This window comes from Lissotriton vulgaris, chromosome 1_1 (genome assembly GCF_964263255.1).
Source record: "Lissotriton vulgaris chromosome 1_1, aLisVul1.2, whole genome shotgun sequence".
Classification (NCBI taxonomy): Eukaryota; Metazoa; Chordata; class Amphibia; order Caudata; family Salamandridae; genus Lissotriton; species Lissotriton vulgaris.
The window spans coordinates 1,239,551,257-1,239,576,515 of NC_141685.1; the positions used below are offsets into that span (position 1 = coordinate 1,239,551,257).

Sequence of the window (25,259 nt, forward strand, 5' to 3'; positions counted from 1 at the left end):
GTTGACTTGTTAGCATTTTTAATATTCGAGACGATGTTCTCAATCTTATTCGTAAAGAAAGAGGCCAAATCCTGGCATTGCTGGGTATTTAGAGGGGTAGGTTCTGCTCTAGCATTTTCCCCAGCTAACTCTTTTACCGTATTAAAGAGAGTCTGGGATTTGTTTACGGCCATGTTGATTGTATCGGTGACATAGCAAGCTTTGGCTTTCATGCAAGCTGAATGGTAACAATTTCTGGCCTTTCGGTAAACTTCTTTTTGATAAATGTCGTAATTTTTTCGCCACTGTCTCTCTAGGTTCTTGCAACTAGATTTTTCTTTCTTTAAGGCTTCTGTGAACCAGGGGGCAGGAGGGCGATGGACTTTCCCTTTGTAACGGGCTAGGGGAAGGCACATATCAACGGCGCTAGTTAGCCACTTTTGTGTTAGATCTGCAATACTATCCATATCTCCATCCAAATTTGGATGATTTTCTTTCAAAGCGTTGTTTAACTCCTCCAAATTTAAGAATTTCCAGTTTCTTCTAAAAGATTCTGTAGGAGTTGAGATAGGACCCTTTTTGGGCTCTAGCAAAATGGCAAAAGTTAGAAGAAAGTGATCTGACCAGAGAACAGGCGTGGTGTTAAGCCATGAAAGTTCTTTCATGCTTGATATTATAGGGTCCAGCAAGTGTCCGGCTTTGTGAGTTGGACCGCTGTTACGTAGTGTCATGTCCAACACCATGAGGTCATCTATTAGATTTTTACAGGTCTTGCTTTGGGCGTCGTCTAGATGAAGATTCAAATCTCCTAGTACGGTGTAATTTTGGGCTTTTAGATGTTGGGGTAGGATAAAATTTGCCAGGTCATCTGACCAGGATGGATTATTAACTGGTGGTCGGTAGATTAATAGTCCGGAAAAAGTGAAATTTGGACTGAGGGAAATTTTGAAAGAAGCAGCCTCGCAGTTAGGAATAGCTGCAGGTTCAAAAGTGCACACATATTCTCTGCTGTAGATAATAGCAATGCCCCCTCCTATTTGTCCTACCCTATCTCTCCTAGCTATAGCATAGCTCGGGGGGAGGGCGGTTGCAACATCGGGGCCCGATCCATCGTGGAGCCACGTCTCCGTTAAAAATATAGCGATGGGCTTTCTGTCAGTCAATAGGTGAAAAATATCTAATTTATGTTGGGGCAGGGAACGGCAGTTTATCAGAAAGAATAAATATTCTTTTGAACTGACTTTCTGTTGATAGGATTTAAAAACAGTCTCCTGTGGGGTATCAGGATAGGGCTGATAATTAGTCAGGGTAAGAGTACACTCTGGGCATGTTTGTGCACCAGCTAGTAGAGGATTCAAAGTTATACAGGTGTCATGGCTAGAGGGGCGTAACGCCCTAAGTTGGTTACCTGTTAGCATATCTTGCATTGGTATTGCAGGTGGGTGGTATTAAACCGATAATATGGAATCATAAATTCAATCTCTCATGCTATCCTTTAATAGTCTCAACATTTTTCATTGAAAACACCCTAATGAGTACCAAGAAAATGGTCATATAATGTTGAAAAATAGAAGCTATCAAAAAACAGCCATAAACACAAAGAAACACTGACACCTGAAAAGAATAAATGGAGTATTAAACCCTACGTTGCTTTAAAGGTGTACGGTAACAAAATATAATTTGAATATCTTTTCCTGAATATCTGTTACAAATATATCACCCCATTGAAGTTAATAATAAAGCCTACGCCGATTGGTGGAGCAATTTTGCAAATTATAATTTGGTCATATTATTTACTTTGAACATTATTGTTGACATTGATATTCTGATATTCATCCCTTAGAAGATTCACTTGGAAATAATTACAAACAACAGGTTGGTAGATGATGTTGTAGTTGGTGGCATTTATTTATTATTTATTTATTTAAGAAGCTTATAAAGCGCGCAGCTACCCCCAGAAGGGGGTGTCCCGGCGCTGTGAAATACATGTAATTCAAGAGGAGGAAATACCAGGTGCATATCCATCATAACCCGGAACCACCGAGAGCCTCAAAGGATAAATAATCTTAAAAAATAGTAAACAGCCAGGTCTTGAGTTTCCGTCGGAATACTTGCTCTGACTCAATGAACCTGAGGTCCAGAGGGAGGCTGTTCCAATACTTAGCCGCTGCCACCACTCCTGGTGCGACGAAATCTGGGTGCCACCAAAAGACGGAGGCTGTTTGATCTCAAGGATCTGACGGATACGGATAGTTTGAGTCCTTTACTCAGGTTGGCAGGGCCGGTTCCGTTTATAGCACGAAAGGCAAGGATCAGAATTTTAAATTGAATGCGACGGGAGATGGAGAGCCAATGTAATTCTTTCCGGTAGGCTGCTACAGAGTTACGAACAGGGATATTTCCAATGAGTCTAGCCGCCGCATTCTGAACAACTTGCAGCCTTTCAATAAGGTAGAGGGGGGCACCGGCATACAGGCTGTTGGCATAATCTAGATGTGCCGTGATGAGAGCATGGAAAATCGTTTTGCGGGACACCAAAGGGAGATAGGGAAGGATCTTCCTAATCATGCGCAGTTTGGCAAAGCAGGCAGAGGTGACTCTGTTGACCTGAGCTTTACAGGACATGGAGTTATCAAATAGGAAGCCAAGTTTGCGGGCAGTCTGGACAGGGCTAGGAGGGGGGTTCAGGACAGTAGGCCACCACAGGGTGGCGGGGGGGCAGAATTATGGCTAAAGAAAAGAACCTCAGTTTTGTCAGTATTCAAAACCAGATGGTTGGAAGCCATCCACGAGCAGATGTTGCCAAGGCAGTTACCAAAGTTAGAGAAGTGGGAGTCAGAGTGGTCTCTAAAAGAAAAGACAAGCTGAGTATCATCAGCGTAAGAGACCACTCTGACTCCCCAAGACTCAACTACCCTGGCAAGCGGGCCAAGGTACACATTAAACAAAAGAGGGCTCAAGGCCGAGCCCTGGGGCACACCGCACAGAAAAGGTTTGTTCTCCGATTCAAAGGGACGAAGGAGAACCCTTTGAGTCCCACCTGAGAGAAAAGATTTAATCCAGGTCAGGGCAGTGCCTCCGATCCTCAGCTGCTGCAGACGAGTCAGGAGTATATCATGGGACACTGTATCGAAAGCAACAGACAGGTCGAGGAGGACCAACATGGCCTCCTCACCCCTGTCCACTGACTCTTGAATTGTCTCCGATACCTCCAGCAGCGCAGTCTCAGTGCTGAATCCGGTTCTAAATCCGGACTGGGAGTCGTGCAGCAGCTGGTTAGTTTCTAAGTAATGGACCAATTGTTTCTGAACCACTTTTTCTAAAATCTTAGCGGGTTTAGGCAGAAGGGATATTGTGCAATAGTTACCGAATTGAGTGGGTTCCGCATCTGACTTTTTTAGGATGGGAAGTAGCAAAGCTTGCTTCCACACTGAAGGGAACTGACCATGGGTCAAGGAGGAATTCCATATGGAAAGGAGAGGGTTGATTAAAACCGGGGCAAGATTTCCCATCACTTTGGCAGGGACTGGGTCCAGTGGAGATCCTGATTTAACCTGGCTGATTAGTTTCATGGCAGTATCAAGCCTGAGCTCTTCAAAAAAATTAAAAGAGCAATGCTGGGAGTGTGACTCAGCTGTCCAGGGGCTTGATGTAGCTGGATCAAATGAAGAAGATAGTTTTATAATTTTATCCTGAAAGAAATCACAAAGTCCATTGCAAAGGGCCTGAGTGGGAGAGCTCTGGGTCTTCAAGGCAGGGGGATTCAAAAAATCCTTCACTATTTTGAAGAGAGTTTTGGTAGAGTTCTCTGCTAATTTAATGAGCTGTGAGAAGTAACATCTCATCGTGGTCCGTTTGAGTTTTTGAAATTTGTTCAAGGCCACCTTATAAACTGCTTTGGCAGTAGGATCATAGGACTGGCGCTATTTACGTTCAAGCTGTTGCATCGACTCTTTTCCTCTCGCAACGTGGGGGAGAACCAAGGAGCAGAAGGACAAGATCTCGCGGAAGTGATAGGAGCTAGTGGGGAAATAGCATCCAGTGCGGAGGTAAGGGCGGAATTATATCTAACAACTTCCTCATTAAAATCTACAGAAGGATTGAACTGATAGAAGAAACAAGGGTCAATGGTGTCACAGGTAACATTAGACCATTTGCGCCTGTTTTCTCCATTGATAGAGGAGGGGGGAGGCAGAGAAGGGATAGTGATTTCAAAAGGAAGGAGAAAATGGTCAGACCATGTAAGGGGCAGGGCAGAAAGGGAGGTTACGCCGGGATGATTCGTGAATATGAGGTCAAGGGTATGGCCAGCTTTGTGTGTAGGGCCCTTAACCAATTGAGACAAAGTTAATCCTTGTAAGGTTTCGAGTAGGAGAGATGCTTGTGCACAGGAAGGATTGTCAACATGTAAGTTGAAATCCCCCAACACCGTAAAATGAGAGTGTTTAAGGGAGAGATCAGCAATAGTGTGCACTAAAGTGTTCAGAGAGGAAGTAGAAGCCGTAGGAGGATTATAGACCAGGATGCCGGCAAAAATAATAGTGGCAGAATCCATAATCGTGAAATACATGGCTTCAATAAGCCCGAGGTTGGTTAGTTTCTTTATGCTCAAGTTAAGGTGAGATTTAAGAATAACAGCAAGGCCTCCTCCAGGTTTAATATTGACTCTATTGATACCCATCAATCGATAGCCAGGGGGAGTGGCCAGGTGTATGTCAGGTTTGGAGGTATCTTTAAGCCATGTTTCAGTAAGGAAAAAAATATCCCACTTCTGAGTGTCCAATGATAACCATATATCAGTGGCATGAGCAGGCAAAGATCGGCAGTTAACTAGGGTCGCCTTTAACTTTGGGGAAGACTGGGGTTTAGTTACCTTCCGGGAAGGAGGGTCCAGATTCCACTGGAGGGTAATGGCATATTTGCACACTGTGCAGTTGTAAGTAGCATTTTTAGTAGTAGAAGGGCCGTAACACTGCTGCAAATGTGGGCATAGGCATATGTTTATGGCCATTTACATCCGTACAAGCAAACACAATATTGGAAATATAAAAGACTGAGTTAAGGGGAAGTCTCGGTTCTACGCTAACAAAGGTTGTATCAAAGGAAATGTGTCCTCCATCTATGCCAAAGTGGCTGAAAAATGATTATTCACTACCACAGCTGGCCCATCTGAGAAACAAACTAAAACGTTGTGAAATTCACATTAAAGGAATACATAAGACGTGGTTGAAAGATAAGGTGGGTTTAATAAACCTCATCCATGAACAGCCAAGATCAACTGACAAAGTCAAGAGTTCTCATTAGGAATCAATGTACAGGGTTCTGAGAGCTAAGAACACTGGTAAAGGCTCTCAGGTCTTAAAGGGAAAGAAAGGAAAATATCACACATCTCCCTTCCTTACATTATAAAAAAAAGAAAGAAAAGGGCAATTTTCATAAAATAAAACTTCAGTAAAACAAATAAACAAAGACATGAGAATGAGCAGAAAACTTCATATGAAGCAACATCAGAATAGCAATAAATAAAGACATTCAAAAAACATTAAAATGGTTAGAAGCACTATAAACTCCATGTGAAATAACAACAGGAAAATACTTAAACATAATCTTTCTAATAGCAAGGAGCTCTGCGAGTTCTTTGACTCCTTTTGTTTGAAGTCAAGGACCTGTCAAGAGAACTGTTAGCAACGTGGTGAAATTTGCCACATGAGCCATCGTTGTAGACAGATTCATCTGAAAGAGACAATTTGGGATTAACAACAACCACACAACTCTTGTTCCAGATTCTCCCATCTTCCGTCTTAATAGCATTCTTAAAAATCTTAACAACAGCTCTAACATCAGTGTATTTCGACCACGGTTTACGACCTACCGGAGTCTTTATTTTTACAAAATCACCCAATTTGACCTCCTGATACCCCACACACTTTTTCTTATCAAAATATTCCTTGCGAGCAGTTTGTTTAACTAACTCTCGGGTCCTCCATTCTCCAATGTCATTGTGAACCAGACCTTTATTTAAACACATCCACCCAGGACACCACAAAGTATTTGGAACTCTCCCTTTGAACAACTCAAATGGAGACCTCCCAGTGGAAGAATGAGGGGCAAAACGATAAGTATTAACCCTGTCCTGAAGAGTTGACTTCCAATTCAAACCAGAAGACCGAGCTAGCTGTATTGACTCTTTAAGAGTCTTGTTGACTCTTTCAACAGCGCCATTAGTTTCCGGATCGTATAGGGAACACCTTTTATGAACCACACTACATTTTTTTAAAAAGTCAGCAAACATAGAGGAACAGAATTGTGGTCCATTGTCAGATAACAAGCTATTAGGAAAGCTTTCTTTATTAAACACACCTTCTAAGAACTTAATGATAGAATCAGAGGTAATTTCCCTGACCGCAAAAACTTCAATCCATCTAGAGTAAAGATCAATTAGAACAATAAGGTAAGGAGTATCAGAAACTCCAGTCAAAGGACCCAAAATGTCAATTGCAACTTCATCCCAGGGATGACTTGGTAAAACCCTTTTAACCATAGGCATTTGTTTTGTCTTTAAAATCTTGTCACTAGCACAGCATTCAACACAATCCCTGACCATCCTCTATATTTCTAAGTCCATGCCGGGCCACCAGAATTGCATACGTAGGATCTCTTTTGTTTTCCCAATGCCTAAATGACCGCAATGGGCATGAGACAACAATTTTTTTCTTAGACTACCAGGAGGAACAAGTTTAGTACCACGAGTTAATAAACCTTCACTCACAGAAAGTTCATCCGATACTGACAACCACGGCTTTCCCAAGCGAGTATTGTTCTTTAAAGAAAGAATAACTTTACAAATCTCCTCATCTTTCTCTAACTCCATTCTCCATTCAGATTCATCTATTGCACCATCAGTCTCCTCACACACATTTGTGTATTCATCCGACTCACAGATATCATCCATTTTAGAATTTCCAGTATCAACCAACCTAGACAAACAATCAGCTGACTTATTAGCTACCCCCGGAATATATTGAACTTCAAACTCATATTCCTGTAAGGAAACAATCCATTTTCTGATCCTCGATGATATAGCGTCAAGACCTTTTTTAGAAAAAACTTCTCTTCTCTTAAAGGCTTGTGATCAGACAGAATACAAACCTTTGTCCCCCAAATCACATTTTTAAACTTCTCTATCACAGAGTAATTACGCTCCGATCATTTAAGACAACGAGAAGAACAGCAAATAAGAGAATCTTCCCATCTTTCTTCTGAACAAGCACCGCTCCTAGACCTTTGTCACTCGCATCCGTAAATAAAACAGTGGGAAGGCCTGGTACAAATGCATGAAGAGAAGGAGCTTTGTTTAATTCTTTCTTAATACATACAAATTCACTCATGCACTCTGTCGACCACTCAAAAACAACATTATTTGCCGTCAACCTCCTTAGATTATGACTCTTTTCTGCAAAGTTTGCAATAAATTTTCCATAACACTCAACCATCCCCAGAAACGAGAGTAATTCCTCTTTACTAGTGGGTTCTTTCACTTTGTCAATAGACTCTAGCAAGTCTTTCTTTGGAAAAACACCATTTCCAGTGATACGGTGCCCCAAATAGTTAACTTCCTGTACCCTGAACTTGCATTTAGCCCTTTTTAGAGACATTCCCGCCCCATCTAAACGTTTCAAAACAGCACACACACGACTATCATGTTCGAGAATGTCATTACCATAAATCAAAAGATCATCTTGATAACACTTAACGCCAATCAACCCTCTTAAAATTTTGGACATAATGCGTTGAAAAACTGAGGCCGCAGAAACAAGACCAAAAGGCATTCTCTTAAATGTAAAAGTGCCCATGGGTGTAATGAATGCAGTCAGATCCTGAGAGGAATTGTCTAGCTCCACCTGATGGTGAGCGGAAGCTAAGTCAAGAGTAGTGAAGTATTTTGCACCTTCTAAAGTGCCAACCATCTCATCTATGTTAGGAAGGGGAAACCTATCCACCACAACTTCTTTATTTAATGATCTTAAATCTATGCATAGATGAATTTCCCCTGTTGGCTTTTTAGCAATAACAACGGGGGCAAGCCATTCAGTTGCTTCAACCGGTTTGATAATGCCATTTTTTACAAGTTTATCTAATTCTTCTTGAACCTTACCTTGCTCCATTAGAGGAATTCTCCTAACTTTTGCCACCACAGGAAGAGCATTATCTTTCAACTTAATATGATGTTTGTAACCACGCAAACATCCCAAATCTTCTTTAAAAACATTCGGGAACTGTTTTGCCAAAATATTTGACAAATTATCATCACTCTTGTTAGGTACAGAATTAGACACCTCTTGAATCTGAACCTGGGGAGAGGCATTAGGATCAAGTTTAACACCAAGTTGACGTTGATGCAACCACCCCAATAACGCATCACCTTTTTTTGAAACATAAACTTTTCCAACAATGATGTGAGAGCCCAATTCTATTTCAGCCATAAAGTATCCTAACATTCTAATTGGTTTCTCACTATATCCTAAAGGGGAGATATCACATTTCAACAATTTTACTTTCTTTGCAAAAAAATGATTAAACAGTTTCTCATCAATTAACGTTATTTTAGAGCAAGAATCACATTTAAAATTAATCATGGAATCTTCTACTCTAACCAGATAAGAGGGATGATCTGATTTGTCACCATTCACCTCAAAACATATAGATCTAACTTGAGGTTGAGGCCATCTTCTCCTAGAGCCATCCCCTTTGTATGTTTTTGTTCTGCAAAATTTGGCATAATGCCCTCTTTTATTGCATAAATTACATATTACTTTCAGAGCGGGACAAATAGGTGAATTTGCTAAATGACTAACTTGACCACATCTAAAACAACAAAACTTGGTATTCAAAGCAAAATTAGAAGAGTTAGATAACATGCTCTGCTTTTCTTGTAAAGTTGTGCCTTCTTGTTTCTTTATTTGACATATAGTCTCATCAACTTTTAGTTCATCTTTTGACTCAGAAGTAGATGGTTTCTCTTTCTCTTTCTTTAATTCACCAACACATTTATTCATATGTTCAACTTGCTTTGCAATAACGAGAACTTCTTTGAGAGGAGGTTCATCCTTCAACCAGAGTTCCTTCCTAATGTCATCATGTGCGCATCTCAAAACAAATTGATCACAAATTCTTTCGTCTAGAGTTTGACCAAAGTTACAAGAAGATGCCAACTTCCTTAGAGAGGATATATATTCTTCTACCGTTTCTTCTTTTTTCTGTTCTCTTAAGCCAAAGTGGTATCTCTCCATTATAGTACTGAGTCACGGTAAGTAGTGCCTATCAAGTTGTAGAATGGCAATGTCATACTCATTCAAGTTTTTTTGTTCGGCAGCCGATAAATCAGGTAAATGTTCAAGAACATCTTGACCCTCTCCTCCAAGACAATGTAGAAGAAGAGAATGTTTTCTTTCTGCACTTAGATTTGTTCCACAAACCCTTGCATATTTTGCAAATTTTTTTTCTCCATTTTTCCCATTTTACATTGGGTTCACCAGGACTTGTAAGAAAAAATGCAGGTTGAGTAACATTTTGCATTTTATATTAAGAAAAAAAAATATGTAGTAATATATTTCTCAGGGTTAATGCTTTGTCTTTCTTATTAAAGAAAAGAATATTTAATTGTTTGTTAAACTTGTATTTTTCTTTTTCTTTTTTTTTTTTAAATTGTGAAGATACATTTTTAGTGTTTAAGATTGAATAGAATTTAATCCACTTTAAACTTGCTTTAATTATTATATTCTTATTTATTTGAAGTGAGGAAAACGTCATAAAGAAAGTCTCTCACTAAGCATGTGCCTTTCAATAGAAAAAAAGAACACTCGTGATTTAATAATTGCCAATTGTCTTTGAAGCGCATCTTAAACTGAAGCGCAACGTTCGAGAGACAAACAGAAGAGAAGCAGATGACGCGCACAATGAAGACGTCAGATGAAACGCAGCGTGAAAGACGTTTTGCTGGAACGCAGCATTCGTTACGTTAGTGCGAGCATACACACGTAAGCAGAGCCTCTTCACGCGCTCAGTCTCTCGCGCTCTCTATCTTCTTTAAAATCCTTTCCTCATATTTATTTTACTTAGTCCCGTTTTTTTTTAAGTATACCTCCCGCTCTCCTCACCGTTACAAGAAGATTAATTCTGCCGCTGTGAAGTCAACGCTTCGCTTCCTTTCCTAATGAAACAGCCGCTGGAGGAGAGACAAGGTGGTTTTTTCTTTAGTTGTTGTCGTGTTGAGGTCGTTTCCGATCGTCGCCAGTAAAACGTTGTGAAATTCACATTAAAGGAATACATAAGACGTGGTTGAAAGAAAAGGTGGGTTTAATAAACCTCATCCACTAACATCCCAGATCAACTGACAAAGTCAAGAGTTCTCATTAGGAATCAATGTACAGGGTTCTGAGAGCTAAGAACACTGGTAAAGGCTCTCAGGTCTTAAAGGGAAAGAAAGGGAAATATCACACAAACCTTCGTGGATGTGCAGTGGGCAGGAGAATCGCATAGTGATAAGGAAGGTGTCTGGAAGGCAAGCTTGAATGTACACAGTTCTAAATTATCCACAAATAATACAGGACACAGGAAACCCCCAATTATGTGGCAATGATACTGAGTGCTAGAGAAGGGAAGGAAATCAAGGCGATGTACATATTCTGTTGATATGGCCAAATTTGGAAAAAATCTCAGTGCAGGTTTTAGACAATGTAGAAAATACTTTGGGAAAACGGTTACCGACGCGCTCTGGAACAATGATCTTGTAGGGCCGCTCAGCTGGAAAATAAACATGTAAACACGTACAGATGAAAAGTTTCTTTAATATAGGTAGCCAAATAAGATTAGGATTATATATAAGATTGCTATATTTTTCATTGTTTTTTAGATGCGGATTTTTAACGTTGTATAATCATTTGAAATGTAATGTTTTGTTGACCTTTATAGGAATTCTATTTAAAATCAAGAAATGAAATGTGCTATCCAAACAGTGTATTCTTAAAACAATCGGTTTAGGAGTTTCAAGGTAGCTTCCTATTAAAATATATTTACGGCTTGAATTCAAGAGAAACATATTTAATAACACGGAAGGCTTCTTTCTTAATCAATTGCATCAAAATGAAAGTTAAGTAATGTAATGCCACTCAGAAAGGTAATGTGGATATCGAATAGACCGGCATACAAGCAAGATGAGAAGGGTTGCTCAATGTAGGGTCTCACTCAATGGTTTAGGATTAATGTTAGTTTTCAATGTTTTGAGTTTTTTAAAGTTTTGTCATTTTTGATACAGGAATGTCCTAGGCATGGCAAACAGTCATGTGCCTCTGCCCTCAAATGCCTACCTGTATGTAGATCAGGTATCCTGACATTCTATTTTTACCCTAGTGCCATGCTAATCAAAGCATGCAAGAGGTCCAGGACCTGTCCTTTAATCTTGAGGGGCACGCATGCCCTCAGTCCTCACAGTGGACTACTACCCCTATCATGGGTATAGCATAGACAACTGTAGTAGAAGCATTCCATGGTGAGGAGAAATCTACAGCGTGACCATACCTTTTTATCTGATCCATCACTTTGAGGCCTACTGGTCCACCTGTGTAAAGTTCTGCTACCATGTGTGTACCGGGGCCTTGGTCCGATATCCTGTGCATGTGTCGTGAGTGTAGCAGTTGTATGGTAAGTAAACATATAAATAAATAAAACGAAATTCGTTCCACGCACTGCATCGCATTTGGTGATGCAGTGTATGCAACGAAATTCGTTTTATTTATATATATGTTAATTTACCTGTTAAGGTCCGCAATCCATGCATTACTACCCCCACCCTACCCCTCCCCGCCCCACGTCACCGCCTGCAGGTACTCCCACCACCGGCCGTGGCTGGCTTTTGCTCAGAGGAGGTATGCACATGCATGTGACATTATGAAAGCAGACAATTCATTTCGCTCATATTCAACTATGATAACATAAAAACTCAAAAAAACGACTCTTGTCACTAAAAAGCAAAATCCTGGGTTTGGTACCCACAGAAGAACCTTGCATGAGCTAAGTTAGGAATGTTAGACTGACACTGTGGAAATGGTGGATCTCCCAAGTTATAATATGTAAGCTCCCCTGCAGTGTCTCATAAGACACCTTAACTTGTTCTATCTCTTGGATCATTCATATGCAACTACCTTAAAACTGAAATTACAGATTTAGAAACATACAAAGGGCACTTGGGTGTTACGGATACCATCATCTTCAAAACAAACTTCCCTAACTTCGCAAACACTCATAAAAATTATCTGACCATTCAGATACTATAATAAATTACTACAGGAGGACAAGCTCAACAATGAACCAAGATACTGGAAGACTAAGATCTCTCCTTTCCTCTGCATACCTCCCTTTGTCCTTCTTTACCTTTCGGGAGTAGCAGAGTTGTGAGTGGGACCCAAAACCTCTCCTCTACTCCCTCACTTCCTTCCTGTGTCAAGAATGCCCAGTAGTCCACTCTGTGCTAATAGGAGGAGTGTCTTGCTCTAACTACCAGCAATATTTCCACCATCCTATGCTTCTTGTGTTAGACAACCTCACGCATGTCTTTCTTCCATCAGTGGTCCTTGCCAGGAACTCAAGCTGATTGTCATCTCTCACGACCAAATAGTCCATAGATATAACTAATTGGGGCACCTCTATCCACCATCCTATTTTCTATCTAAGAGCTCCAAGTGTGAGAATTAAAAGTACTTGATCAATGCTTGAAAGTGTGCTATTTCTTGGGCCTGAATTCACTTCCTTCTCTGCACATGCCCTCTTCCTCCAAATAGCCCAAATCAATAGACCACTTAACTCCCTTGCAAACCCTGTCTTACAGAATGGTGAATGTATTTTTCACCCATTGCCCCCCCCATATACAGTCCTGGAATTTCAACTGACTGCCAACAATGATGACCATTGCACATTATAACACCAGAGACAACACACTATCCTTAGGTGTCTAGGCCTCAGTCTCCTTTTATAACGTTCTTATATATTTGACAGAATATCATTTCTACCCACTGATAGTTTCTATGTATTTTTTCTCACAGCTCCATTAGCTGTGTTTGTCTTTAATCATGCTCTGAGAAATGTTTTTTTTCTAATTTCCTAGTGTCTCCTCCAGGGTTCCACAGTATGAACATTTAACAGTGTGGTACCACTAATCTCTAGACCTCTCTCCTAGGGATTTCCCATTTGCCTTCTCCTATCCTATATTTCAGATGTCTGGCACACAAGACCAGCTGTTCCAGAAATACTTTCTTCCTGTAGCACATATCAAAATATTCCAAGCAAGTCATCAATTCACTGAATGCTCTCTACAATGAGACTAATCATTGAACAAACCAATTGCACTATGCACTAGGATGAGAGACCCAAGAGAACAATGCCAAATGCTTACTGAGCTTTTAAGGCAGATGAAGCTTGGTAGCTTATGGATGTGAAACATTTGCCCTAACATTTAATTACTTTGGATATGTGTAGGCTTGTTTTCATCCATGATGCACTTGGTGTTAACATATTGTTTACTCCTCCAATGTTGAGGTCAATAAGTAGTCTGATAAGCTCTCATTTCTTCGTCTCTCAAAAGGCTTTCCTCACAAGAAGTGGCCCAATGGTCCCAGTCTTTCCAGAGTCTGATGACTACCAAATGTAAGTAGACCCTAATATCAGCTACAATATGAGTTTTCATCCTGACATTAGTCCTCTGAACATACTGCTGAAATATATCGATCTTTTAGCACTATCTTGCTATGGATGCTGTACATGGATTTCTTATTCTGCTTGTTATTTATTTACTGCATAGCTCACAATATTATAGCGTCAACTACATTGTCCTTTAAAAAGCTATGGTCATGTTTGTGTACTACTTCCTTTCTAATGCAAAAAGGTTATTGAAATAGTTTATAATTAAATGAAAAATATATCATGTTTGCAAATATTTTTTAACTCAACATTATATTTTTTTATATTCTTAACTAATTTAAAGAATTTAAGTTAACCTTATTTCCTATGGGGTTAACATGTACGTCCCTGCCTTTATTATTTTCAAGGGTACACTATTGCAGTACCAGTGGTTGGCCATTTGTGGTGTTGGACTTACTACTGTTTTTTGAGTGGTAACTTACACTGATACTTTTGGCACCATGCCCTTTTCAGGGGCTCGAAACATGTAAGTTTCATTTTTGAATAACTTTACACTTGGATTTTGTAAATAGCTAAAAATAGTAAAGTTACTTAAAGGTGTATGAGTAAGGTCACCTGTGTAAATTGCTCACAACTGTAACTTACTTTAGTGAATAGTCCACCCATATGATTTTGATGTGTTTAATTTTGCATTAGAGGTCCACCTTTTATTCTTCATGCCTGCATCCATGTTATCTCTTTCATATATAAAAGTAGGACACTAAGGGCCTGATTCACAAAGGTAACTTACACTTTTATATAAGTTAACTATTTTTTGCTACTCACAAACTACGAGTTAACAGTAAGCTTACGACTATGATAGCTCCACTGATCATCAGAGAACTTTGCACAAAAAATGATAGGATGGGCCTATCCTTTTATGTGCTGAGTTCTCCTCCTCGACTGTGGAGTCTTTGTAGTTATAAACCTGCCATTAACTAATAGTGTGTGAGCAACAAAACAATAGTAAACTTACACACAGGTGTGCGTTCACCGTTATGAATCAGGCCTCAAGGATTTAAGAAATGTTATGATGATGGTGTGATCACATATTATAATGAATAAAATATCCTTTGCCATAAGTTAAGAGGATATTGCAAGTCACATCTGACTATCATGACCTTCAATTGGAACCCGACCTTTGGTCTTGTTTCTCTATTTGATCACAGAATTCCTTAATGAGTTACAGTATGCTTAAATTATATGGAAGGAGATACTTTATCCCATTCATAAGAACATTCCACCCACTGACAGTATAATGTTTTAAATTTAAAAAACAGAAAGATTGACATCGGAATGTTGGAGCATAAGGTCTGTCCAAGTTATTATTGGCCCTGCACCACTTTAAAGTTACCCTTTTTCCTGATGAAACCCATGACTTTGAGGGTCTCTCCTTAAGAATTCCATAAGTGATGATAATTATGTGATAGTGGTATGCAATGGCAGACCTACCATCAAGTGTTTTTTTTTTCCTCCAAGTAACTCGCACCATGTACGTCGCCTTAGTTTTAGGGGAAAATTGTATGCTAACACAGTTACTAGATTTAAATAAGGTAGAAAATTGAGTCTGGATGGGGAGACACCTCCTCTGACAGACCAACTGACTGGGGTTTGCGCTAATTTAAAATGATCCCTTTAGATACAAGCATGAGTTGTTTACAATAGAATTGCTGACTTAAGGGCCCAACCTCTGAGCCAATGCCGGCTGCGTATTTAAAAATAAAATCACCTGAAATTGTTTAATTAACAATGCCTCTAAGACATAGTTAATGATGGCCATCTTTTTCTTTGTGCTTGCAGATGGACCAATGGTGTACAAAGCCTACTTAAAGACTGAGTACAGTGATGAAAACCTGGAGTTTTGGACTGCCTGTGAAAAGTACAAAAGGATAACATGCCGATGGAAAAGGAATGCAAGGGCAAGAAAACTTTTCAAACTCTACATTCAGCCGAACTCGCCTAGAGAGGTACTCATAAGTGAATGAATACACCCAGTAAGGATGAACATTTAGTGTTGTATTTCAGACCTGCTGGCGGTTTAGGATACAAAGACATCGAAGCATCATGCTGGTTATTCCCTCTTGGTAAATATCAATCCATGCTTCATGTTACTTCAACCCGTTGGCTCATGCTAGCTGCCTGATTCTCCCATACCTCCAAAGAACTAACCTACTAAATGATGGACTCCCAATGATACTTAACCTAGGGATGGAATTACTGTGTTCTGGCTCCTTGAGGTTTGAGTCTGGGTTATTATCACTCGATTTCAAGGATATTTTTATTTCTGTCCTAAAACCCTAGGGCCTCTGTCTTGTAAACCACAATAGTTTTCACACTTCTGTATTTTTCTTTTATGCAATTTCAAGAATAGAGCAGGATGGTCTTTCCTAAATAAACATCATAATTCCCTTCTGGCCTTGGGGTCCTTGAGTATGTGATGTGCAGTGGCAAGGATAAACAGACTTTCCAATACTGGAGTCAGTGATGAAGTTCGGTGGTGACAAATGCTAAAACCACAGTTGATGGACAGAATGCAGAACAATGTCATACATACACCCCAGTACAGAGATCTGGGCCTAAATCCATCGTTTTTTGCACTCCACACCACCCCAGTTCAGACATAGCCATATGCAAATCAGTCTGACCCTGTGCCTCATGGGAACAGTCCAGCCCGAACTGCCAAGCCATGCCTTCCCTGGACGGGAAACAAGCTTCTGAGGACCGGTTTCTGGCATTCCAGCCGTCTTTAGCCCGGCTTGCTTGAATCCAGTGTTGTGGAGTGCATGGCACTCACGTCTGAGCATACCCATCCCACTCGGAGTGACAAATGCAAAAAACACAGTTGATGGACAGAATGCAGAACAATGTCATACATTCACCCCACTACAGAGATCTGGGCCTAAATCCATCATTTTTTTGCACTCCACACCACCCCAGTTCAGACATAGCCATATGCAAATCAGTCTGACCCTGTGCCTCATGGAAACAGTCCAGCCCGAACTGCCAAGCCATGCCTTCCCTGGACCGGAAACAAGCTTCCGAGGACCGGTTTCTGGCATTCCAGCCGTCTTCAGCCCGGCTTGCTTGAATCCAGTGGTGTGGAGTGCATGGGACTCACGTCTGAGCATACCCATCCCACTCGGGGGGACAAATGCAAAATCCACAGTTGATGGACAGAAGGCAGAACAATGTCATACATTCACCCCAGTACAGAGATCTGGGCCTAAATCCATCGTTTCTTTGCACTCCACACCATCCCAGTTCAGACATAGCCATATGCCAATCAGTCTGACCCTGTGCCTCATGGGAACAGTCCAGCCCGAACTGCCAAGCCATGCCTTCCCTGGACCGGAAACAAGCTTCCAAGGACCGGTTTCTGGCATTCCAGCCGTCTTCAGCCCGGCTTGCTTGAATCCAGTGGTGTGGAGTGCATGGGACTCAAGTCTGAGCATACCCATCCCACTCAGGGTGACAAATGCAAACACCACAGTTGATGGACAGAATGCAGAACAATGTCATACATTCACCCCAGTACAGAGATCTGGGCCTAAATCCATTGTTTATTATTTTTTTTTCTTGCACTCCACACCACCCCAGTTCAGACATAGCCATATGCAAATCAGTCTGACCCTTTGCCTCATGGGACCAGGCCAGCCCGAACTGCCAAGCCATGCCTACCCTGGACCGGAAACAAGCTTCCGAGGACCGGTTTCTGGCATTCCAGCCATCTTCAGCCCAGCTTGCTTGAATCCAGTGGCGTGAAGTGCATGGGACTCACGTCTGAGCATACCCATCCCCCTCGGGGTGACAAATGCAAAAACCACAGTTGATGGACAGAATGCAGAACAATGTCATACATTCACCCCAGTACAGAGATCTGGGCCTAAATCCATCGTTTTTTTTGCACTCCACACTACCCCAGTTCAGACATATGTTATGTTATGTTATGTTATCGATATTTGTCATGCGCACAGCTGCTCCAGCTAAGGAGCGTCCTGGTGCAGTGACAAGGAGGGACACATCATAACAGGAACTAAAACAGAAGACCTTTAAGATGATTGGCTAAAACAGAAAGGTTTTAATAGCTTTTCGAAAAAGCGTGAGGTCCTCTAGCAGGCGGATTTCAACCGGAAGAGAGTTCCAAATGGTTGCAGCTTTGACGCTAAAAGAGCGTCCTCCCGCACGGCAGAGCCTGAATCTAGGGACCACAGCAAGAGCCGGGCCTTGAGAGCGAAGGGCGCGTGTGGGTACATAAAAGGACAGAAAGCTGGACATGATTTGGGGGCCTATACCTTTCAAGATTTTAAAGGTCAAACAAAGGACCTTGAAATGGATACGCTTCCTCACTGGAAGCCAGTGCAAGGAGCGAAGGACACCAGACACAGAACAAAATCTGGGCAGGCCAACAATAGCTCTGGCCGCAGCATTTTGTACCCGTTGTAGACGGGTGAGTTCTGCCTGATTGGCCCCAACCAAGAGAGAGCTGGCGTAGTCCAGGCGAGAGATGACAGTGGCCTGGATTACCAGCTGCCTCATTGGGGCGTCAAAATATTTGAGGACAGGTCTTAAGCCTCTCAGCAGGCCAAAACAGAAAGCAGCTGTTTTCTTGGTGTGGCCAACGAAGGTAAGACCAGCATCTTGTGCGGAGGGTCCCTGCACGAGCGCCACTTCCTGGTTCTGCACCACTTCCTCCCTGCCTCTCCACCGTGCAGGTGAGCGGTCTAGTGGTTCACGTTGCCCAGCATAAATGACGGGTTGGAGGAGGCGCAGCGGACGAGCGCAGCGGGAGCGCCGACTTCGCGCCGAAGTCACGCATAAGTCAAGCCCGCCTGCGCCCGTCTGCGGCCGACCGAGGCCAGGGGCCATTCATGCTGCTCAACGCATTACTTATACCTCCCTGGAACTTTGTTCATATTTCTCTTGTGCTCCTCCTTCCCCTCACACGATTGCCATTGCTCGGACTCATGATATCTTTTCCCCTCTCTCCTCTAGCGTCCCCCCGGCTCCTTCCTCTACTACCCTGCTCCCCGACTCTGCCACTCTCATATCTTCCAGGCCTAGCTCCTCTGGTATGCGCTCCCTCTCTGTAGTATATCTGAACACCCGCTCTCTTCCCAAACACCAGCTTGAGGTCTTCCAACTGCTCGAGGCCGGCACCATTGACATCCTGCTCCTCGTTGAAACTTGGCTACATGCGGACTCCTATCCTGACATCTTGGCCGCTATACCCTCGGGCTACTATATCCTTCATTCCAACAGGACCTCTGGTAGACCGGGTGGGGGAGTTGCTGCCATCATTCGCTCCAATCTGCAACTCACTTCTTTAACTACCACCCCTATTTTGAACTCCGATATTCTTATGTTGAAATTCTCCTCTCCCAAACACTCCTTCATTTGTGTCTTAGTGTATCGTCCCCCCGTTAACATGCCCTTTTTCCCATCCTTGTTCAGTGATTTTATTTCACAACTAACCATTAATTCTGCTAGGATCCTGATCATCGGCGACTTTAATTACTGGCCATCCGACCCTCTTGAATCCTCCCTGTCACTTGAATTTTCTGGTTTTCTATCTGCCCTCAATCTCTCGCAACATATCTCTGTTCCGACTCACTCTAAGGGCCATATCCTGGATCAGGTTTGGACCGCCAATTTGGACATTTCCTCTCCTTTGGTGTATCCCTGTACCTGGTCCGACCATTTTTTCATTTCCTTTGCCCTACAAATCTCTGCGCCTACCCGCCCCCCTCCAGCCTCCAATTTCTTGGCACGTAATTGGAAGCACGCCGATACCTCTCTGTTCCACTCGACCCTTGCTTCCACTCTACCCCCCAGCCACTCTGACTTAATAATAATAATAATACTGTGTTTTATAGAGCGCGAACAGCTACCTCACGAGGAGGTGTCCCGGCGCTAAAACGTACCACAGAGGTCCTGGGGCAGGAGTGGGAGACCTATCGAGGCTGGGAAAAGAGCCAGGTCTTTAGCAGCTTCTTAAAGCAAGGTTCAGATGGAGCCAGCTGGATTGCTTGAGGTAGGGAGTTCCACAGCGCAGAAACATTTGCTGAGAAGGTGCGACCACCAAGGCGTGCCTTTTTTGCTCGTGGGACAGCCAGTAGGATACGGTCATTAGACCGTAATACACGGTTTTGGGTATACCTAGGAAGGCGTTTTTTTAGGTAAAGTGGGCAGGAGCCGTGCAAAGATCTAAACGCGAGTGTCAGGGCTTTGAATTTTATCCGGTTGGCGACAGGGAGCCAGTGCAGGGTTCGAAGATGCGGAGAGACTGACTGTTTGAAAGGAATTCGCAGTAGCAGCCTCGCAGCCGCATTTTGAACTACCTGCAGTTTATGGATTAGGAATTTTGGGAGGCCCAGATAAAGACCATTGGCGTAGTCCAGCCGTGAAGTGACAGTTGCATGGACTACCATTTTTCTGCAGCTCTCGGGTAGAAGTTTCAGAAATTTTCGGAGGTTTTTTAATTTACTAAGGCAACAGCCGGCCACTTGTTGGATATGGGAAGAGAAAGACATCTTATCATCCCATCTCACTCCAAGGTTTTTTGCCGAAATGACTGGGCAAGGGGGAGGAGCCCATTTCCACCGGCCACCATAGCTCTGGGGCGGGGACAGGGCCTTTACCGAAGAAGATGACTTCGGTTTTATTGGCGTTTAATTTTAGTTTGTTGGTATTCATCCAGTGTGCAATGTCCTGGAGACAGCCTTTAAAATTTGCAAAGGATTCCTGTGTCATTTCCGTGTAAGGAAATACCAACTGGGTGTCGTCGGCATATGAAATTGCCTTAACGCCCCAGTTGGCAATAAGCGTAAAGAGGGGGGCCAGGTAGATATTGAATAAGAGAGGGCTGAGGGCCGAGCCCTGCGGGACTCCACAGTTGAGGATTTTAGGTGTGGAAGAGATCGTCCCGAGTGCCACCTTCTGCGTTCTCTGAGATAGATAGGAGCTAATCCAGCTCAGCGCGTGGTCTTGAATGCCTATCTCTGCCAGCCGACTGAGTAATCTGGCGTGGTCCACCGTGTCGAAGGCGGCCGATAGATCCAGGAGTACCAGCATAGCTGAACTTCCTGCATCCATCGACCACCTCACTGACTCGGCTACCTCTAGGAGCGCTGTTTCAGTACTGAAACCGGGCCGGAAGCCAGATTGAGTTTCATGGAGAATGTTGCTGGTTTCCACAAATTTACTCAATTGGCGTTGTATCACTTTTTCCAGCATTTTTCCCGGAGCGGCTAGAAGGGATATTGGGCGGAGGTTAGTCAGATCATCGGGATCCCCATTTGGTTTTTTCTTTAGGGGGAGGAGCGTGGCATGCTTCCAGACGTCAGGGAAGATTCCTGACGTAATGGAAGAGTTCCAGATACTTTGGAGTGTGGGCGCTACAGAGTCCGCTATGGTGCTCCAAAGTTTAGCCGGACATGGGTACTCAGGTGAACCGGATTTGCAACGGATGAGCTCTTGCCTCACCTCGTTCAAAGGGACATGCGCGAACTGAGTGAGGGTTTCTTCTGACTCGCTATTGTACGCTGTGTCCTGTTTCTCAGTATTTATTGCTGGACCAAAGGAATCATATACTTTCTTGATTTTATGATCGAAGTATTCAGAAATTTGCTCACAAAGTAATGGTGTGGGGGTAACCTCTCTTTCAATACATTGCGGTTTAAGGAAGGACTGTACAACTTTGAACACTTGTTTGCTGGATTGTTCTGCCTGCCTAATCGAGTCCGCATAGAAGCGCTTTTTATTATTCCTAATGGCTTTCTGGAATTTTTTTAATGCATCCTCATATATAGTTTTTTCTTCTAGACCGTAATTTTCTCTCCAGAGTCTTTCCAGTTTTTTACAGGCCGATTTCTCCTCTCTAAGTTCCTGCGTGAACCAGGGGCTGAGGGGGATTCTCTTTTTGATAGAGCACGAGAGGCAGGGGCAATAGAGGAAACCATTCCTCCTATCCAATCATTAAGTAGCACTGCGTCCCTGTTTGGGATTATTTGTCAGAAGGGGGGTGGTACGCGCCAGAGCCGGGAGCATAGCCTCGGGGGTCAGTTTTTTCCATTGTCTTTTCATAAAGTAGCACTTACTAGACACCTTGATATCGCATCGGATGTTCAGAGTAAATGTGATAAGTGAATGATCTGACCATATCAGAGGGAGAGGTTTTTCAGGTCGCACATCCTTAATATTAGTAAAGATGAGATCAATCGTATGTGTGGGGCCCTCATTGATCAGTCTGAGGCCGGCCGCATCTAACGTTGTTCGGAATGTCTCTGCCAGGGCACAGTCTACTTTATCCATATGGATATTGAAATCACCTACCACTAGAAAAAGGGGATGAAGAAGTGAACTCTGTACTATCGTATCTAATAGGGTAGTGAGGATGGGATCCGCGCTGGCCGGGGGGCGATATATCACTAGCCCTGCTAGTGAGAGCTGAGGGCTTACTTGGAAGCAGAAGTGAAGACCTTCAATACCTTGAATCGACGTGGCAGCCGAGGATGTCAGTATTAGGTGCTCTTTGAAAATGATCGCTACACCACCGCCTCTTTTTGTCCCAGGCCGGTTGGCGAGGCCTATTTTAAATCCCAAAGGGATGGCCAAAGCGATAGAGGACAGGCTGTCCTCTTTAATCCATGTTTCAGTTAGGAACAGGATATCCCAATTCTGTTCTTCTAATAAGATCCAGATCTCATCAGTGTGTTTGACAAGGGATCTACAATTGAGAAGGCCCGCTTTGATGTTAGTTTGAGGGGGGGTTTTAGGGTTGGGCTGTATTGCGGGGGCAGCGCTGTCGAATGTTATCCCGCAGTTGCTACAAGTTAGGACGGGGTCAGGAATTGTTGGGTCTATAGAGTGAGGGCAGCAGTCGGATGGTAAGTTGAATACCTTTAAATCCTCGCCGGACCATACTATCTGTCCTCCAGATGTACCGTTTTTAGCAGCATGTCTGGCCCCGGCCGCAGTCTGGTCGCGGACGGGCGCAGACGGGCTTGCCTTAGGCGCGCCTTCGGCGCGCAAACGGCGCTCCCGCTGCGCTCGTCCGCTGCGCTTCCTGGCGAGGCACATAATTTATGACTGAAAGGGAGGGCGTCACGGGGGCGTGGCCAGCTGAGGTGGGCGTGTCCGATGACGCGCCTCGCCCTCGGTAGTAGCGAAGACAGGGGAACGTTGCAGCGTGACAACACGCTGTTCAAGAAGACAGAGTAAGTTTTTAAAAGGTGATTTACACAGTATCACAAGCAATAATTAAAAAAAGTGACAGCACACTCCCGGCTTCCGCCTCAGGAGACTCGTGGGTTCGTGGGAGTCGCGCTTTGAGCTGCGCGCTCTCTTATCGTCAGGAAGGGGGCGTGGCCAGCTGAGGTGGGCGTGTCCGATGACGCGCCTCGCCCTCGGTAGTAGCGAAGACAGGGGAACGTTGCAGCGTGACAACACGCTGTTCAAGAAGACAGAGTAAGTTTTTAAAAGGTGATTTACACAGTATCACAAGCAATAATTAAAAAAAGTGACAGCACACTCCCGGCTTCCGCCTCAGGAGACTCGTGGGTTCGTGGGAGTCGCGCTTTGAGCTGCGCGCTCTCTTATCGTCAGGAAGGGGGCGTGGCCAGCTGAGGTGGGCGTGTCCGATGACGCGCCTCTCCCTCGGTAGTAGCGAAGACAGGGGAACGTTGCAGCGTGACAACACGCTGTTCAAGAAGACAGAGTAAGTTTTTAAAAGGTGATTTACACAGTATCACAAGCAATAATTAAAAAAAGTGACAGCACACTCCCGGCTTCCGCCTCAGGAGACTCGTGGGTTCGTGGGAGTCGCGCTTTGAGCTGCGCGCTCTTTTATCGTCAGGAAGGGGGCGTGGCCAGCTGAGGTGGGCGTGTCCGATGACGCGCCTCGCCCTCGGTAGTAGCGAAGACAGGGGAACGTTGCAGCGTGACAACACGCTGTTCAAGAAGACAGAGTAAGTTTTTAAAAGGTGATTTACACAGTATCACAAGCAATAATTAAAAAAAGTGACAGCACACTCCCGGCTTCCGCCTCAGGAGACTCGTGGGTTCGTGGGAGTCGCGCTTTGAGCTGCGCGCTCTTTTATCGTCAGGAAGGGGGCGTGGCCAGCTGAGGTGGGCGTGTCCGATGACGCGCCTCGCCCTCGGTAGTAGCGAAGACAGGGGAACGTTGCAGCGTGACAACACGCTGTTCAAGAAGACAGAGTAAGTTTTTAAAAGGTGATTTACACAGTATCACAAGCAATAATTAAAAAAAGTGACAGCACACTCCCGGCTTCCGCCTCAGGAGACTCGTGGGTTCGTGGGAGTCGCGCTTTGAGCTGCGCGCTCTCTTATCGTCAGGAAGGGGGCGTGGCCAGCTGAGGTGGGCGTGTCCGATGACGCGCCTTGCCCTCGGTAGTAGCGAAGACAGGGGAACTTTGCAGCGTGACAACACGCTGTTCAAGAAGACAGAGTAAGTTTTTAAAAGGTGATTTACACAGTATCACAAGCAATAATTAAAAAAAGTGACAGCACACTCCCGGCTTCCGCCTCAGGAGACTCGTGGGTTCGTGGGAGTCGCGCTTTGAGCTGCGCGCTCTTTTATCGTCAGGAAGGGGGCGTGGCCAGCTGAGGTGGGCGTGTCCGATGACGCGCCTCGCCCTCGGTAGTAGCGAAGACAGGGGAACGTTGCAGCGTGACAACACGCTGTTCAAGAAGACAGAGTAAGTTTTTAAAAGGTGATTTACACAGTATCACAAGCAATAATTAAAAAAAGTGACAGCACACTCCCGGCTTCCGCCTCAGGAGACTCGTGGGTTCGTGGGAACTCTCAAGCAGTTGCAGTGGACCAATGGCTGTCTCTAGCCAGTGACGTAGTCGCTCCAGCCAAATCCATTAAATCGAAGCGACCCCACGACGCCCAGCGCTGGTTTACTGACCAACTTAAGGCCAGCAAACTCCTTCTTCGTCAGGCTGAGCGCCGATGGAGGCGTAATTATGATCCTTCACTGAAAACTACCTACACTGACTTACTCAAATCCTACAAACAATCCATCACTTTGGCTAAATCTGCTTATTTTTCTCAAAAAGTAATCAATTCTGCATCTAAAACCAAAGACATTTTTTCAATTGTAGCTGAACTCTCCCTACCCGACCGCGTAACACCTCAGCCTCAGCCATCACAAGCTTTGTGCGATTCCCTCAATTCTTTTTTTATTGATAAAATTGCCACGATTAAAAATAATATTCCCCCCACCACTATGTCTCACTTGAGTGCCCTTCCTCCCTCGAATCCCCACTCCCTGAACGTCTTTCCCCCGATCTCTTTAGACACCTTCCGCTCACTACTCTCGGCTGTGGACTCAGGCTCCCCCAAGGATTGCTGTCCTCCCAAAATTCTTAGAGACGCCTTTATGGCATGCCCTGACCCTCCTCTGGACCTTCTAAACTGCTCACTCTCCTTAGGCTCTGTCCCCAATGCTTTCAAAAGCGCTGTGGTGGTACCTATTTTGAAAAAACCCGGTTCCGACCCCGCGGTTCTGGGCAACTACCGACCT

The 25,259-nt window shown here is 43.7% G+C and overlaps 1 protein-coding gene across 2 annotated transcripts in view; it reads left to right on the forward strand.

The window, feature by feature from the left end:
* The window catches only part of RGS13 (regulator of G protein signaling 13), a 361,972-nt gene that overhangs the window by 295,456 nt on the left and 41,257 nt on the right, over positions 1-25,259 (forward strand). For both annotated transcript variants that reach the window (XM_086964496.1, XM_086964492.1), the window contains exons 3-4: positions 13,616-13,677; positions 15,511-15,677. In XM_086964496.1, coding sequence (XP_086820622.1) covers positions 13,616-13,677; positions 15,511-15,677 — 229 coding nt within the window. The remainder of the gene's footprint in view (positions 1-13,615; positions 13,678-15,510; positions 15,678-25,259) is intronic.